Genomic DNA, 19108 nt, shown 5'->3' on the forward strand with positions numbered 1-19108 from the left:
TCTCTTTTTATAGTACCCAAAATAGACTTTATTAGTTTTCCTGAAAGCTATGTGCAGCTTTGCTTTGGCCCATTTAAATATTGAAAACAGCAGGATTTGAGATTTTTCTTATAATCCTCAACTAATAGAGTTTAATGCTTTGTTTGGCCTACCTTACACAGCCTAAGCAAAAGTTTTAAACAAGATTAAAAATATGACCTTATTAACCCATGGCATCTAAAGATACAGAACAGGCCTGCAGAGACATCAGTCATTCTTTAGCCAGGATAGCATGGTGCCATTCCCAACCCACTGAGTCTGTCCCAGAGGAAAGCATTTTGGGAGCCCAGCTTTTTTTCCTCTTGTAGTTTTGGCCGCTGTGCCAACACCTGGGAATAAGAAAGTAAAAAGCAAAAATCTGTTTCTAAGTTGAATCTTCAATCTTTGTCATTGGGGAAAATAAAGTTCAATTACTTTGGGGAATTTGTGGTGAAACCTGGCTGAAATTTCTCAAAAACATTTCTGACAGAGCAAAGGGACAGTGGAGAGGGGACTTAGCTTTTGCTTACTACACTTCATTAGTCCTTGAATAAAATGAGTTTCCAGTTGTCTGTAAGCTATTAGATGGGTGATTGATGAACAAGCTGAGTTCCAGAAGAGTAAAATATCTCATTGTCATGGAAAATTTATGCTTAGTAAACATTACAAAACACAAAATGACATGATACATTCATTGCTGTGTAATAAGATTCCTTGTTTACCAGGCATGCTATAGGGCCATGGCAACAAAACACAGAAATAGGAACTCTGAGTATCCTTGTTGTAAAGATGATGATGGTTAACAAGCGGTTTGTTAATTGCTGGAGTTTTACATCACTCCGTATTCATTATCACTTTGCAGTGCTGCTGGTAGCATGAGGATCAGTGAAGAGGTGTAAATATGAAAGTTTGACCTAAACCTGGAATAAAAATAATGTGTTCTATTGCATGATATGGAAGATTCAGGTAACTGTGTGCTTAGCTGATGGTCTGAGATGGTTAACGCTGCAAATGTTCCAGGGGTGAGAATACAACTACATTTTTCTTCAACAAAAACAAAACAGAAGACTTTTTGAACTTCTTTGTAATCATGTTCCAAAACAAACCAAAAGGACTTAATAGTATTTTTTAATTTAATCCTTTAAAAATACTGGTGTCTTGCTTAACTTTCAGCATATCAATTGCCCTTTTGATCTCAATGCCGCAGGATCTGGATACACATTCATTTAAGTTCAGGCCGCTGCTGAAAATTGAAGGCAAAATCAAACTAGACAAACTGCTTACACTGTCATCAGTAAACATTTCCTGCTTTCGTACCATTACTTACATTTTTTGTTAATAAAGGAACATAATTTTTTAAGAACCAAGTTGATGTTCTTGCAACTGTGTGTACACTAACTGAAAAATACAGCATTTATGCATTTACCATAAGTCTCGGTTTGTGGAATGGAGAGTTTCTTAAGACCTGGAGTAATAGAAAGCATTGAAGAGGGTGAAAAGGCCTCCATTTTTCCTCTCTTTTCCTGTCTTATTTATTTTCCTTGGTTTAGTGCTTTTAGCCTTTCTTGGCTCATTGCCTTTTTCCCATCAGCAATGCCAAATCCCTAAAGTCAAAAACTGGTAGTCTTCAGGAATAATGTCATCTATAGGTAGATCAAGAGATCTAAGGAAAGCAAGAATCACTTCATTTTCTTTATGTATCAAGCTTTACTATCTTCCTCAGCCTTCCCCAGAGTTTTGAGAATAAATGCAGTGGTCAGTGGTGAGGGCTGATGTTCAGGAGCAATTGTGTTTGTGTTCAGTATGGTCCTGCTGCTGATTGAGACATGTTCTGTACACAGCTAAGTCATCCTGAATAACGTGATTGATGCTGCTGTTTGCTTCCCATCTGCAAGAGCAGCTCTTGCATTGCAGTTATGCCTTCACAACTGCAGAATGTATAGTAAGGTCCTTCATGTCTCTATGTAAACGCAGTGTAACATGCGGCTGGAGCAGTGGTGTTTTCCTTGACCCTGTCTTTCACAAAAATTGCTTTACTCTTCCATCTGAGAAGCAAAATTCCCACCACTCCTGGATGTCTGTGTCTCCTTTGTTATTTAAGCAGTACTTTTTTTTTCTCTTCCCCCCCCCCCCCCTTGCTCTTCTGCATTCTTGATTGGTGAATATGCTTTTGGTTTCATTTTGGTTGTGGGTAATTACAGAAAGGAAAAAATGGTAAAAATCCCTTTGCAATATGTGTACTTAATTAACTCAATAAAATGAGGTTTTGAAGCTCTCATCTGTAAGCTGACAGTGTGAGCACTACCTTATAAAGACTAAAAAAACCACTGCTGGGAGTCTAATGTCTCTGGGATACTACGTAGGAAAATGTTAGGTTTCAAAATGTAAAAACAGAAAAGTAATTGGTATGAATATTCAGCTAATTAAAGCATTCTGTTCAAACAGTTTAAGGAAGATTTGAAGGTCACTTAGACAATTTAGTTGGTTTTTTCAGTAATTACATGGCTAACTTGGTTTACCTCAAAGTAGTAATTTTATGTTGTGTATAGCAAGAAATTAATAACGTAAAAATTCTGTCATAGTGCATTACAACTATGTTACAGTTTACAGATTCAATACCAGTAATACCTTCAGGATGCTAATTGCTGGCTATGCCAAATGTTTGATCATGCATTTAACTTGATTGCACTGTTTAGTGTTGAAAATAACTATTGTCGGGTTTGACATACGATACGATACAAATGCAGCAGAGGCAATGGTTTGCACTCCTGCTATCTTGAGCCTGTTACGCTTTGTAATTTGGCTGCTGTTAATCCCAAATGATAATGCTCATAGAGAACATTCCAAGTGGTTTTCTAGCCTACTTTTCTGCTTGTCATTTAAAGGTGAGGTTACTTACTTGGGTTATTTATTATTTATTTTTATGCCCAAGCTGTTAGTTTGAATGTCAGGTTGAGTTCTCTGGTCTAGGTTTTTCTGCTACGACATAACTTTTGTGTTTCATTTTTCTCGTATTTTGAGATTCTTTAGGCTCCTTTGATTGATTTCTACTTTTAATGACATCCTTTTTTCCTTTTTTTTCCCCTTCTGTTTCCACTTCATGCTGTTCTGAATAACTTTCCCATCTCTCTAGTGTTTTGCATTCAAATGAATCAAAATCTGTTTGATTTTGTAGAATGTCTTAGTCCCAGTCTAAGACTGCAGTCAGGTTTTATGTAAGCATAATTGGATACTGGGGTTTGGATGCAAATAGATGTTTACTTTTAAAGTAGAAAAGGTATGAGATATTTAATCAAGACTTGTTATATTCAATTACAGTGAGCACTTCAGCCAAACGTGGCAATACAGTTTTGATAGAATATTTTCCAGGTTAATGTTCTGTTTCAAAAAATATTCTGCTTTTATGGCTTATGAATTTAATAATGTATTTCTTTATTACAGGGAGAAGAAAATGAAAATTCAGGATATTAAAAACAACATTAAAGAAGCTATAGAGGTAAACTTATAAGCTGTTTTGAATTATTCAAGGCTGGCTATTTAGACACTCTCTGCAATGTTTTATTTTTGTTTCTTTGCAGACAATAGTGACAGCAATGGGCAATTTGGCACCTCCAGTTGAACTAGCCAATCCAGAGAACCAGTTTCGAATCGACTACATCTTAAATTTAGCTAACCAGATAGACTTTGATTTCCCACCGGTAAGTATCTAATTCAGATTAGCTGCAGTCATGCATTTTATTGTATTTCAGTGCACTGTAGTAAATATTTACAAAAAACCATGAGCTGCTCTTTGGGAATGATTATCATAAGTGTCTTTGGTCAGTGCTAATCAAATAAAGTGTATGACAACACCACTAGAATATTCAAGCTGATCCTTTGTGAACACAGACTCTTGTCTGCTTTCTTGTGCTCTACTGAACTAGAGTTAAGGTGGATATTATTGACTGTAAAGTTTGGATATTGTTTGGAATTGCCTTGCCCAGGAGGAGTGAAGATAGACAAAGCAGTCTGTTGATGATTAGCTGGCATTTAGTGATACTGTATTTCTCTGTTTCAGAAGAATAGTAGTTTTCTTGCTGATTCAGGCATGTTCTCTGACAGCTGTGTCAGCCAGACTTTCTGCAAGGGCTCCACACACTGTGTCCTTGCCCCAACCCAGTCCTAGTTAATCATTTAAAATGCCAGCAGTCCCAGAGTAAATGCAGAAAGTGTAATTAATTTGGTTGATGGTACAACTTTGTGTCCATTCACAGTGTTTAATTTCTACTGTCTCAACAAGGTAGCAGCAGAAGCCTGTGAAAATAAGAGTTTGCAAACACTGAACCCTTAAACACTGAGAAGATACTTTTATTAATTACAGTGATGTATGTTGTACTTGCAGTAATACAGGAGTGTTCCAAAGCTTGTATACTCTCTGTGTGCATTGTTCCAGAGGACTGAGGGTAGAAATTACAGTGATGTAGTATGAAAATCATGATTTACACCATAATTTTGTGTCCGGCAGTAGTCAGTCCTAGATGCTTGAAAGGAAAAGTGCAAGTGCTAATAGTAGTGAGATGTGGGATAGCTTTCACCACAGCAAGGTTTTCGTAACTCTGGTTTGTAAACATTATTGAACAAGCCAGTCTGTGAAACCAATGACAATTACCTTTTTGTAACTGTTGCTGCTTCTGGGAATTTCTCTGCTTTGGTCAGCCTTTATTAAAAGGTAAAAAACAACCAACCAAACCCACGTACTTTGTGTACCGTGCAGAAGTTGTGTGCTGTTCGCAAGTAATTGGAGTACTGGTGTTGCAGTCTTCAAATCCACTCATTTTCAAAGTTCAGCAGGCATAGACAGGTTCATGGGAGGAGGAACTTATGTTTTTTCCTCTGGCTTATGAATTGTAATATTAATAATTTAATCTCAAACAAACTGAGAATTTACTAGGTTTTTTTCTTTTTTTTTTTTTTTAACATGACACCTCTTTCATTTTGATGCTTGTCCGTGTTATTCATAGGAATATTTGGTCCCTTCACAGATGATCTGCCCTGCTAGCAGAATGAACAAAAATACCATGCTTTGAAGATAGTTTTAGGAGAATATTCGAGAGAAAAGACAGTGGCTCCTTGCTCCACCCTGTGTTTTCTGGAACTGGCTTCATGCCCACAGCTCTCCTGCTGCCTATTGTTTTGTGATAGTTCAGGTTGTGGTCTGTAACAATGCTGTAGCATGTTCTTGGGACCTACCTCATACTGAAATACCTGATTTTCCTTCTCTCCTCTATCTCAGAGGGTTGGGGGTTTTTTTCTTTTCCTTTTTCTTTTTTTTTTTCTGTCCTCCCCCCATTCAGTTAAAATGCAGTCATTTAATTTCTTCTCCTAAGGAGGAGATTGTGTGTTGGTAATTGAATAAGCCATCTGTGTGTGATACCACTAACTTTTTAATAGAGAAAGGATACATGGTAGCAAGCCCTTAATGTCTAAAGCAATACCAATACTTCCCAGGTCCAAAAATAATTTCAAGTCCAGTGAATAGTCTTTCAGTTGAATGACTCACAACTTCAGAAATAACAGTGCTCCAATAAAACTAGTTTTTCTTCTCTGAGCAAAGATATTGTCTTAACTTTTTAAGCCCTGAGTCTACAGAGGTTTAGGTGCGTGCGTAACTTGGACTAGTGGCTGGCTTTGTTGGCATGATGAACTGTTTCATATGTAAATGTTTGTAGGGCTGAGGTTTTTAACTGGATATACATTAGCCACTAATTTTGAAGCAATATTATTGGCTCCCTCAGCTGCCAGCAATTATATAAACTAATCTGTATCTGATTTCCGAGTTTCTACGAATGTGGACTATAGTTGTTTGGTACCTGAAAAACTGAACCTATATTTTAACTGCACATTTTAAATCAAGTTAAGATCTCAAATATCCCTGGATAACAACTCTCAAGTGCATAGTATTGGATATACATGATCCTTGGGTACCTCTATGCATTTTTACATTATTATACATTAATTAAAAGTACTTTGAAGAAAAGATAATTTTCTGCAAGTGGCAATGATAACCTTATGCTAGTTATGCTTTATATGTAAGGAAATTCTGACTAGCTGTTCTCTCCTACAGTACTCCAGTGGGAGAAATTAAACTGGCAGCTAAAGCACTTCCTATTTAATGTACTAATACAGAATGGAGGGGGGTATTTAGCAATGTTATCTGTACATGATGCTGTCGTACTTTGAGTTGCAGAACTTAGTCTTCTCCGTTGTCTTCATGGGAAGTTGTATTTCAGATGATAGGAACACGTAACTTTCCTCAGTATAGTATTTGATGCTGCTCTTCTCTACCATAGGAAGAACATAAAGATAGGGAGTAAGAACACTCATGTACCAAGGAGATCTTTGAGGGTTTGGACTGCTTAGTGCCATGCTCTTTTAGAATGTAAGGCCATTTTGCTTCCCTTTGAATGCTCATTCATCTTTTCCTAAAAATTAATTTAGTAAGCTCTCTAGAAGGCAATGCACTAGGCTTATGTTATTTCTTCTGCATCTGTAGGAGATCTTGTTTAGAACAGAAGAGGCCTCATCCTTCTTTACATGAAGGAGTGTTTTAAAGGAAATTTAAAGTACACACCAAAATCTGTGTTTGCAAGTACATGTGGAGCTAGAACTCAAGTTTCCTAACTACAAGGTTCAGTGTAATGTGAAAGGCAGAACAAAGTAAAGGAACCATGTAGGAGACTGACAGTGTGATGATGGTTATAGAGGTCTGGCCTTACATAACCAGAATTCAAGGAGCAATTTTTGTATTCTGATATTCTACTACTTTTCTTAGTCTGCCTCCATCTGTTTGCTTTGCAGTTTGTGACATTTTGTATAAAGGATATTGTACTGAATTAAAACAAAACAAACAACAGCCACCCCTTGTCACCTACCACATGCCACACCATCCCACATCCCCCATGCCACCCCACACTGCACTGCCCACAATGCATCACCCCACACCTCACCATGTCACCCACATCACCACACCTCTCCGTGTTGCCCATGTTGCACCAGACATCCCATCCCACCCCACCCACTTTGGTCACAACAACCCCAAGAAAGCTAAAGGCTTGGGAAAGAGTGGCAGCCTGATGGAAAAGGATCTAGGGGTGCTGGTGGACAGCCAGCTGAACATGAGCATGCACAAGTAGCCAAGAAGGCCAACGGCATCCTGGCCTCTATCAAAACCAGTGTGTCCAGCAGGAGTAGGGAGGTGATCATGCTGCTGTACTCAGTACCGGTGAGGCCCACAGCTTGAGTATTGTGTTCAGTTATGAGCACCATAGTAAAGACATTGAGGCCCTGGAGCATGTCCAGAGAAGAGCAACAGGGCTGTGAGGGATTTGGAGGTCATGGCATACAAGGAGTGGCTGAGGGAGCTGGGGTTTTTTAATCTGAAGAAGAGAAGGCTAAGGGGATATCTTACTGCTCTCTACACCTACCTGAAAGGACTGAGGCTGGTGCTGGTCTCCCATGTAAATAGTGATAGGACAAGAGGAAATGGGTTTAAGTTGAGCCAGGAGAGGTTTAGACTGGACATCAGGAAAAACATCAGGTAAAGTTGCCATCCCTGGAGGTGTTAAAAAAGCATGTAGATGAGGTGCTTCATAATATGGCTAGTGGTCATGGTAGCTGGGTTGTGGTTGGACCCGATCTTGAAGTATTTTCTAACCTTAATAATTCTATCATTGTGTTTTCTCCATCCCTAGTACCAGCTAGAACAGTGGCCTTTTTTTCATCCCTCTTTTTTCTGCTCGCTCTTCCAGAAGAGGAAAGGAAATGCTCTTGTTCTGTGAACATTTGTCTTTCTGTGATGAACCAATTTGAACCAATCTGCCCAGAAAACCCTTTTATTTCAGATCACAGTCCCTTTATAATTCCCTAGTTTAAGTGAAATATTCAAAATAGCAGAATAGTATTTACAGCTACTTACTTTTAATTGATCTGGACTCAGCTGAGGAAGATGACTTGAAAATACTGCAATCGCTTCATAAAGATTGTATTCAAAAAGTAGCAAAATCAGAATATTAGCTTTTGAAATGCAAAATAACTGGGGAATGATTCCAGCCTGTGGCTCTCTAGATCTAGGAAAATTCATCAGTAGGGGAGATGTGATCTTTTTTAGGGTGTTGGTGAAATTGTCTGCAGGTTTTTTGGTCCCTGTTTATTTTTTTAATACACTGCTCCACTGTAGCTATTTTGAATCTCCCACTACCATGCTGCTGAATAGTTTTATTATGGTTTCTAAGTGATGTTCTTGAGGCTGAGCTTTACCACATACTGGCTTCAGCCTCAAAGCTAGCTTAGCATCTTCTCTGCCCACATCCATCCCTTCCCTCTCTTCCACACCATGATGTGCCACCCTCACTTGCACCAAAAAAAACCTCCACTGGGTCCCCAGCGTAAATCAGACCATTGAACAGATCCAGGTTAAAAATAACCCTGGTAACCCTTACTCCTCTCTTCTATTTTGGGGAGGTTATTTTTACAGGGATCAGTTTTAAGGGCTGGTTTACAAACAACATGGCCCTTAGGCAGTGTGGTAGAAATTGTGTAATATGTCACTGTGCAGCAGGGTCAGAGGTAGGGTAGCAGGTCCTTAAAATGGCTTTGGCACCAAAGTGTTCAAGAAAGTAACAAGAATACACACTCAGTAAGAAAAGATGTAAACTGGGTTCTCTTTGCTGCCAGAAGTGCTCCTTTGTTATGTAGGGAACAGAAGAAAATTACCTGTCCCTGTAGATAATCACCCTGATATGTCTAATGATAGATACATTATTATTCCTGCTAAATACATCATGGAAGAAGACGAGAGCTGTTCTGGTTTGACAGCATCGCTAACTTCATAGTATAGGGGGTTTATTATTTGTTTGTTTTTTTTTAATGCTCTGTATATGTTGTTACCTGTAAAGCAGCAACAGTGCACATATCTTCAGGTGCCAAATTGATAGAAGATGTGGATTTGTGAAGTGTTTTTGACTCAAGAATGCTAATGTTGTTAGTAAAAAGGAACGGGGAGTATTACAGATGGTATCAGCGGCACGATGCAGTGCTAGATCCTAAGAAATAATCTTTACTTACTGTCTTTTTAAATCTCCATTATCTTATCTGCACAGCACAGCTCCTTCTAAGTGGACTCCTAGATAATCCAATTGAGTTTACCTGATCAGAGTTTAACAGTACTTAAATAAAGCTGGTTTTCCTATCCTTTAATAGCAGAAATAAATTCTTGAGTACAGATTAATTAAAGAGTTCTTTTGAAGCCTTCTGTTAGTATAGGGACTCTGAGATAGGCAGCCACTTTGTTTCTGTTTCTCATACTTAAAACACATAGAACTAGTAATGATTTGCAAATGAATCTCCTGAAACTCCTCTGGGTCTTGTCCACATGGGTGAGTGCCTGATATGAATATTTTTTTGTCATGGCAAATTCTGATATTGCCAACCTGCTTGTTGGAAGGAAGATATTTTGAATTATTTTATTTATTTTTTTTAGCTTCAGTCTGCAGTATCTTAAGTTTTAGTTAGGCTGTGAACTAGCCCATTACATCATACAAAAATATGTTAACACAAAGCTTTTTTCATTAATGATTTATATTGAGTGTAAGCATAAAGCAGTATCTTACTTATTTGCTGGCTAGACATTACTTTGCTAAGTGAAAACAAATACTATTGCAAAACTCAGCTTTTAGGTTCCTTTTGTGATGCAGTTTTCACAGTAGTTGTTCCAAGGAAAGAAGAGCTTTGGGATGTGCAGGAATTCCCTGGTGCTCCCATGCAGGGGCTCTGGCAGCTCAGGATGCGAGAGCAGTGACTCGGAGTTCTGTGGCCCTTAGCAGCTGGGAGGTGATTTCAGTACAAACAGCTTTTCAATACCTTGCATTTTACTAGTCCTTATTCTTTTGGTTCCCAAAACAAAGTCTTCAGCTTTTCTGCAAAGCTTTTTTTATTTCCAGAAAAGAACTTCATGCATATTATTTTTTAATCTACAGTAATTTTTTAAATCAAATGTCCAATCAGAAACTGTGCTTACTTATGTAATAAATAATATTTAATATGGAAAGTTCTTTCCTTTTTTACACCTAAGTGTAAAGCTGGTTAAGTAAAAGCTATTTGTGCTCTGCATGTTTTGACTGCTCAAGTTTTCCAGAAATCAAAGCACTGACTGGGAACCTGGGCTTTTATGAAGTGAAAAAAAACTATTTGTAGCATCCTGCAGAAAAATTCCTTGCTTAGTCTATTTAGTTTGCTATACCATTCAGACGTTAAAATTAAGGTTCGTTTCATATTAAAACTGGAAAAAAGAAATAATATCCTTGAAAAGTACCAACTCACTGCTTCCACAGAGCAGGATGTGTGGTGACTGGAAACAATTACTTAGTTCACCAGCTGCATTAAAAAAAAAAAAGCTTCTTTTGCAAAAATGTATTTTGATAAGGCTTTAATTTTGCTATACTTCGTGAATGCATTTAGAATTCCTTATTTAATAAAGTTAATGCACTCTTCATTGAAGTGGAACTTTGCGCTCTCATCTAAAACAAAGATCATGGGCTGAAAGGAAATGTAGGAAAAGTGGCACTGCCTGGCTGGTGATGCAATAAAATAAAAATAATTTAAAAACATAGATGTACAAAGTTTCTTACATGCATTTATACAGTATTCGTCTGTTTAGAAAAAGTAACACACACTGTGCATATCAGGAATCAGTGTATTTGATGGATGCCAACTAATAAGCACAAAGCTTGAGTAATACTACTTTAAGTATTATGCAGTAGGTTTGATTTTGATAACTTACACCAGCAGTTCATATTTTAAGTGAAATATAAAGTTTGTCTTACTGTCTAGTAGTGAAGGTTGCATACTTTTGTTAATTTGTCTATTTGTCCTCCTTTTCCTCAAATACAGGTTAAGGCTCCGATTTTTCACCTTGGTTTAGAGTTTCTTTTCTTTCCGAGCTTTAATTTTTAGTAAAAAGCTTGAGAATCCATGTTTCTGAAGAAAGTAAAAAGCTGTTACTAACAGCCTCTGTCAGTTGGAGGAATTTCATAAAGTGTTAAGCCTGTATTTAGTAAAATTACATATTTGGGGCAGTCTTTAAGAAGAACGGTAATACTATAGTTCCTTGACTTTAAATATAGGCTAAATAATGAGTACATCTGTATTTAAACAAGAAGGGGGAAAAAAGTCTCCCTTCTGACTTCTGTGAACAGAAATTAGATAAGTGTAAGAGCTAAGCAGCTTAACTAGTTAGTATTGCTTTTCTATATAGTGATTAGTTTCTTGATTTGTTTGCTGCTGTACTTCCTGCTACACCTGATTTGATTCTTAAACATGGCAACATCTGCAGGAACAGCTCTTGTCCCACCTTCTGGTGATCCAGATTTATTGCCAGAAACAGCAGTTTCTAATTGCAGAGAAAATGCAGATGCTATTACTTCTTGTGCTTCAGTTTGTTACATGCAATAAAATAAAACACATTGTGTGCATGAGATGAAGCTATTTTGGGCTAGAAAATTAAAGGAGTGTGCCTTTTGAATTCTTCAGTGTTTTTATAGCTCTGTTGAAAGCCCTTAAAGTACCTCCTTAGACTGGAGCGTCTACAATCCAGACATTGACATTATCTGCGCATCTTTTCCTTAGTGCAATTGTTTTATAGTACAAAAAATTGCCCTGTGGTTTGCTTTATTATTAATTCGTTTAGCATTTGAAATAAATGCCAATGCCTTATTTGTTACTCGTATCTTTATCAAGTAAATTCCCCTCCATACAATATTTATAGGTTTGTAGGTTCATGTTTAGAAATTTATTTGAAGAAATCGTGACTATATTTCTCTTGATAGATCTTATTAGTTTTCCTCAGAGCAATCTTCAAGAACAAGAACAGATTAATTCAATTTCTGTTTAAATAGAAGAGCTGTCAGATGAATTAAACAGGAAATAGGCATAAATTTAGTATAGAACTTCTTAAGCATTTTCTGGTTTTAATCACAGTAAGAGACTATCACAAAATATTTGTGTGTGCATAGATGAAATAAAATTTTACCTGGGAGCCCATCTGGTAATGCAGTGACTTGAGAAGAATTTCTGTGAGAGGCTGTATGCAAAGTAATAATGTGTAAACGTAGCGATTGCCCTGTGGACACGCTTTCTGGGCATATAATTAAAAGTGCCTTGGGGCATACTGTAATGTACAAAGACTTGGAAATGTGATGGTAAACATGCTTCTAAACATTACTTGGGTATTTCAATTTGCATCATGTCAGCTGAGTAAAGGATAAACTTGGATAAGCATGGAGTATTCTCTGCTCTTTTTTACATGTCCTTCAGTGCTAAGCTTACAGCTGTTTTTCATTATTCCAGTACCAAACACAGTATACTGTGGCATGGCCAAGTTGGTCAAAGTTGCCGATTCACAACCCACCACCTGTGACTTCCCAACAGGGAGACTCTTACATGGAGCAGAGCAACGGGGGGGTGTTACGACGTTTATGATAGCAGGGAGTGTTATGAAGTATATGAAGTTACAGTGGAATTTAAAAAACATGTCAGGTCCTAAATCTCAAGAGAGATCCACAAGCACAGACCTCTTCCCTTGTCAAACTCTAATGGAAGTTGGCAAGAGCTCTCGTGGGAATGAAGATGTGAGGATGAACAGGTATTTGCTTGTGTGTTTGCTGCATGCGTGACTCTGAGTTTTGATCTTGCCACAGACCTGTTGTGCCTGTAGCTGACTGAAGCTGTTAAGGGTGGCATCTCTTCTGGCAGAGTCCTGCTGTTCAGAGAACCGGCACATTGTCAGGGTTTTCAATTTGCCTTTGGAGTGTACATGACGTTTCTTCAGTGGTCCAGTAAAAATTAAGGTGTCTTAAGATCCCTGCAAGCTGGGTAGCTCTTTATTCCTAAAAGAAAACATCCCAACAAGTAAACAGAACTTTTAATTAAATTTCTTAAGTCTATGTGAGCTTGATTTCTTCATGTAGATTGCATTATAAGTCTATGAATACCTTTGAATACTGATTGTGCTTCTTCAGCAAGATTGTAAGATGATTAGTGATCAGTCCTTGGAATTTGTCAAAATTTAGTATGAGGAGGAACTATTTTAACTTTTACCCTTTTCTGTTGGTGGAAATTCCTGACAAAACCGGGCTTTTTTGTTTCCAGCCTGAAAGTGGGGCATCAAAGTTGCGGTACGGTCCCAGGTTCAACTCATTATGTGAAATGGTGTTTGTTTGTAGCACTGCAATAAGGTAATTTTGGACTATTTGTTTTAAGTTTATTATGTATTCATTATAGAAAAAGCAACTAAATGGCATAGTATGGAAGGCATTTTCCAAACAGTCATTTAAGGCTCAAAGCAAATTTCTCAGAGTTTTAATCGATCTTAATTCCCAGCCAGAGGTCTGCAAAAATAGCTGATGGTTGAAATGCCTCTTATTACTGCTCTCTACTGCCTTTTTATTCTATCAGTAAAGATAATCCATTAATGAACTGCCTTCTTCACATGTGTGAGCATGCTCTGAAGAAGCAGAGGAACATGATTGCTCTGTATAAAATTGCGGAGGAATCTTGACAAAATGGAAAGAAGTGTCCACATCTGCCAACCTACACCTTAGTGCTCTCACCAAAAGTGAGTTCTTCCTCCCTAATGAGCATGATGTGCTTCAAATAGGAGTTGTGTGAAAGGATTAAATCTTGAGTCGTGTTCTAGTATCTACAGATTAAGCTTCTGTGGTGATTAAGCTTCTTGTGAAAGTAGAAATAAAAGGGAAGTAGTCTGATGCTATGTTAGTGAGGCCTTTTAACAAAGGCACTTTGTAGATTATGGGTATGGAACTATGTGTTGGCACATTTCTCAAATACTGTGGTGTTTTGAAACTTAACAAAGGAGAAAAATGAAAGTTCAAACTTACGGGAGTTTCTTATATACACCTCCCTTTCCCATTGTCCATTCTTTGCCACCACATGCAGCTGTGAAGATACCCTAAGCAGAAGCCCAACATATTTCAGCATCGTTCTTCTTTCTTAAGCATGAAAAACTATTGACAATGCAACTTGAATCCTTGCTGAAAACATTTCTGATTCAGTTATGGGAAGTGCTGAGTACTCTGGCCTCTCCCAAAGAGTTTTGTATTCAGCTCTGGACACATGCCAGTAACTGGAGAATATCTTCAACTATTTGTAGGTATGTGTTTCCTTTGTGATATCATCGGCATATTTTCCCTAAAATAGCAAGCAATAATTAACACTTGTTCACACCATTAGGAATGCAGATGTTTCCCTATTCAAACAAGTGGCTTATTAAACTGTCTGATTTGACAAATTTAACACTTTCTGGTATCCCTGCCCAAACACAGGGAGAATGACACGGTGCCATCAGTTTCCTTCTCTGCATGGCCTTTACAGTTAATAGTAATCACGTAGTTTCAGATATGAACAATGAAAAATAAATCAATTTATTGTGTATTTACCTATCCTGGAAGGAGAAAATAAACTTGCACAGTTTACCTTGGAATGCACTGTGCTGCCCTGCCATCCTTTGACCATGTGGTTCACGTTCTGATACAGTTTGTTAGTGGAATGCAGCAGAACTGTCATGAAAGAAAAGTTCATGTGCCCCCACTTTGCAGAGTAGGTTTGTAAAGTGGTTTGAAACCAGTGGTCAGTGTTACTTTTACAAGTTGAACATGTTGGGAAGCAAATGTCCTCCAAAACACAGTTTTGCAGTTAGGAGTTGGTTTGTTTTGGCCTTTAATCATTAGGTTTGTAAGTACATGGCCTATTTGAAACTCTTATTATGAAATGTGCAACTCCATGGGACAGTGAACTTTGCCCAGGAACTGAATCCCAGTTTTAACCACAACATTGTGTAACGGTTGTACACACCTTTTAGTAGGGAAGGGTTTTTTTCAATGACATTGACTTCTGCTGGAATTAATAAATAAACTGCTCTCATGACAGATCCACCCTAGATTTTATTTTACAAAGAAAAGGTAATGTTGCGTGCCCATGCTGAGGTTCCTCTGCATATGGTGTCATAGTGCCAAGAACTGTGCCAATGTATAGGTCCCTGCCAGTATCCTAATATCTATAAAATGTTGCTTCATAAACCTTTTTTAAAAAATCTCTTGAGTATTTCTCTATCTGGAGGGAACAAAACCTTACAGACAGTATGTCCCGTTTTTCTCTTTTGTTTTCTACTTATATTCTTTTAGAATGCCTCTCAAAAGCTGATCTTGGTTCCTTTATTTTTACCCAGGCCTGGAGTTTGTGTCTTGAGGATTACTTTTTTGAACAAACAAAACGCTCAGCCTCCAAGTCCTTTAACACTTTGTCTGACTTGAATCATAATAAACTCACTGTTTACCTGCTGTCTTCTGTATGATTTGCTGATATCTTCTAATAGAAGTAGGTTTTGAACTTGATTAGATTCTGCATTGCCCCTGTTCTAATCCAGAACTAAGATCTTTCTGGAACAAAGTGCCATTTTCCAAGCGTCTCTTTTACATGATCATTCCTGCTAATGGTTTTTTTTTCTCTTGAGGTCTGTGTAGATTCCTGTAAGTGAATACAAGCAATTTACAAATGTTGTGTATTGACTCATTGTATTGGGAGCAGATGAAGGAAGTGTCATCTAATAAATAAAACACTAGAACTGAAATGTATTTCTAGGACTTTTTAAATACCATATTGTTACAGTATGGTGAGAGATGAGGCTTCCTCACCATCTGCAGGTTGTGGTCCATGCTACTTCAGTTAACTGAGTAAGACCAGGGAAGGTTTACTCAGTGGATTTTCTCAGAGTTTTTTTATAGTTTCACAGAAGCATAGCCTGTGAGTTAGGGATTGTGCCCGGAATTCAAACTATGCCCCTGCCCAGCCTGAACTCATTCAAAGTCAAGCCCTGTTTGTTCTGTTCAGATGTGTGTTACGCTGCCATTCTTGTGAGTTCTACATAAGCATTCCTCCCTCTTCAAGGCCATGTTAGTTCTTTGAAAAGTGTAAAGTCTGGTCTTGTGGTAAATGCTACAATCTTGACATAAATCTTAGGAAGAGTTCAATTCTCACCTTGGTGATGCCATGCTGTCATCACTTCTGTTGACTTTTGTTGCTTTGCACAGCTTCAGCTATAGGTTAAACAGGATCTTGGGTGGGTATTGTTTAACTGCAGCATTATTTTTTTTAAGTGGAAAATAACATAACCTTTTTGTCTTCTTTTTATTTTGTTGTTTTAAATATGCATAGGGTAAGAATGGATGATATGACCATACTTAGCAAATACTGTGTGTATCATTTAGAACTTAGCATTTAAATCCTGTTTATTGTGGAATGTCATCTCAAACCAAATTGTTATTTGGTATTATTTGTTTCTTTTAGCTGTTTAGTTAGGAGTTCCATTTTATAGTGCAAGAGAAACCTGTGTTGATGCTGCTGTAGGGTCTGTTATGTTAGAATGTGCCAGCAAATGAATCAGCGTTATGGAAACAAGAACCAGACATGTAAGGACTAGTTTTCTGGCTGTTTCTTTCCAGGAAATTTGCCTGCTACTTTTAGTTAATTTGTTTCCTAACTAATTATTTTTAGAGATCTCATACAAATTATACCTATTTAACTCCAAAAAAAAACCCCTAACCAACCCTGTTGGTAACTTGATTTTTCTAGTGGCTTCTAAAGCCCCAGTTTTACCTAAATACATAACAAATCTTGTGGTTTTCCTTGCCTTCCCAGAGAGTAGCCCCAGGCTACATTCCATGACTCAAATGGGATGCTGAGGATTTCTTATGTTAGTCTTTTTCTTAAATATTATTTCAGAATTGTGGTTAGTGTAGGTGTATTGGGCAGGAGGGAGCATCTGTTATTTTTTGCAGCTAGCTACTATGCCTTAATTCCACAATCAGTCACTAGTATAAGTAGACTTCTAATAAAGCAAGAGTGGAACTCTGTAAGCCTGGTTCCAGCTTTTTTTTGGTGAACACCTTTCTAATTTAGAATTGTGTAAGCTGGGTCAGCATTAGTCCCCAAATGTGTGATGGTAGTTGATCTGGCCTAAAGAAGAAGGTTGTTTTATCAATAAAAAGCCTTTGTATTTGGCTGTCATAAGTCATGTAGCTCAGTTCTAAAAACAAAATCAACTTGGTATAATAATCTATTGCTCATTATTACGCATTTTGAAATGCCAATAAAAAGTTCAAAGAATGTAGCTTAACTGTCCTTGTGGGATGGAAAAAGAATTTAATAACCATATTGGAAAGATTGCATAAGTATTGTTGGTTATAGTTCAGATTAGCAAGACAGACATAAAGGCAGTATTAAGTATTTTATTGCTAATTTGACTGAACAAAGAACAAACACTGATCATTACCCTGTTACTGTAATCCACGTTGTAGAAGTTAAGAGATGCCCTAAAAGTACATGGAGGACTCTCCTGAACAATATTTAACTGTTCTGTTAAACTAAATCCTAGGCTTTTCATTATCAATGTGTTTATGGTAGGGCCAGGAACTGGATTTACTTTTCATCCCATTTTAAGAGTCAGATTGCAGAAACTACTCCAAAGGTTGCTTCCCAAGGTATGATGGAGTTTGAAAGTTGTTTAAAGTAATTGCTTTATATCAGTTCTCTACCAGAATGTCATAGTTAGAATGAGGAAGAGTTAGGGAGGAAGAAGGACTTCAGCCCACAACAAGAAGACAGAGTTCTACTGTGCTGTGACTTAAGGCACTGCTGCTTTTCACTCTTAAGTGTACATTTGTAGGTGATAAAGAAACTTTGTTTTGTTGCTTTTTCTTTAAACTTTGCCTGATTATTTGTATACTGTAATGGAGGATGAAGTGAGTGTTTGGGGGTATATTTGGAGATTGTTGGCTTGGCAGATGCTGAGCCCACTTTGAAGTAGGTGGCTATTTTAGAACCATATGTTTGCCAAATAATTAACTGTCTGAAATGTGATGTAAGTTACCTTGATTAGATGGGACATGTGAACAGTGTGTGTCCATTTGAATCAACTGCTGCTTCAGCAAAAAAAATCTTCTATGATTGTCAGTTCCATTTTTCATTCTTTCAACTTTGTAGTAGGAAGTTGAGTGAGTCATAAGTTGTTTTGTATTAGACTATTGTTACTTTGAAAAATAAATAACGCCACCCCAAAAGGAGTTTTGCTCAAATTCAGTGAGATCAGAGATAATTCCCATTCTCTCCTTTATTTTCTCTTCCTATTCCTTTTTAACTTTCCTCACTATGCTGTGATGCAGTTGGAGACTGAAGGTAATTGACAGTCTCTCAACTGCCAAAAAAATGGAAACCTTCAAAATGAAAGCATACAATGAATGTAATTCTAGCAGTGGTAGGAAGAAAAGTGAGGGCTGGAATTAAAATTTTGAGTCATCTTTTATAGCCTTTCACAGCAAATGGTCGTACAATCTACAAATGCTAAAAATCAAGTAAAAGAAAGAAAATTAACTGGTCTTTTTGTTCATAAACACTTCATAAAACAAACTGAAAAGGTACATCTAATACTACATATGAGCTTTGTAATCTTTTTAAAAGACACTAGAATGTTTTACCATAGACAGCTTTTTACAGTATCACTAAGGTTGGAAGAGACCTCGAGAATCATCGAGTCCAACCTGTCACCACAGACCTCATGACTAGACCATGGCACCAAGTGCCATGTCCAATCTCCTCTTGAACACCTCCAGGGATGGTGACTCCATCACCTCCCTGGGCAGCACATTCCGATGACGAATGACTTCGCTTGGTGAAGAACTTTCTCCTCACCTCGAGCCTAAACTTCCCCTGGCGCAGCTTGAGACTGTGTCCCCTTGTTCTGGTGCTGGTTGCCTGGGAGAAGAGACCAACCCCTTCCTGTGCGGTGGAGTTGTGAATTAAAGAACAAATATTACCTAATAGTACTGATTATTAAAAATACCAAGAGTCATAACAAATGAAAAGTTAACAGTTTTTTAAATACACAGCTGAACTCAAAATGATTGAGAAACAGTTCTTGTAGTGTTACAGAATGTTGAGCTCAAAGCACTTAAAGACAGCTGAACTTGTAGTCAGGTTCTAAAAA

At 37.6% G+C, this 19108-nt stretch overlaps 1 protein-coding gene across 2 annotated transcripts in view; it reads left to right on the top strand.

Moving 5' to 3' along the window:
• Positions 1-19108, top strand: part of GNAS (GNAS complex locus) — a 146768-nt gene that overhangs the window by 92081 nt on the left and 35579 nt on the right. For both annotated transcript variants that reach the window (XM_054173737.1, XM_054173738.1), the window contains exons 3-4: positions 3460-3514; positions 3597-3716. In XM_054173737.1, the coding sequence (XP_054029712.1) occupies positions 3460-3514; positions 3597-3716 (175 nt within the window). The remainder of the gene's footprint in view (positions 1-3459; positions 3515-3596; positions 3717-19108) is intronic.

Source organism: Dryobates pubescens, chromosome 26 (assembly GCF_014839835.1).
Source record: "Dryobates pubescens isolate bDryPub1 chromosome 26, bDryPub1.pri, whole genome shotgun sequence".
Taxonomy (NCBI): Eukaryota; Metazoa; Chordata; class Aves; order Piciformes; family Picidae; genus Dryobates; species Dryobates pubescens.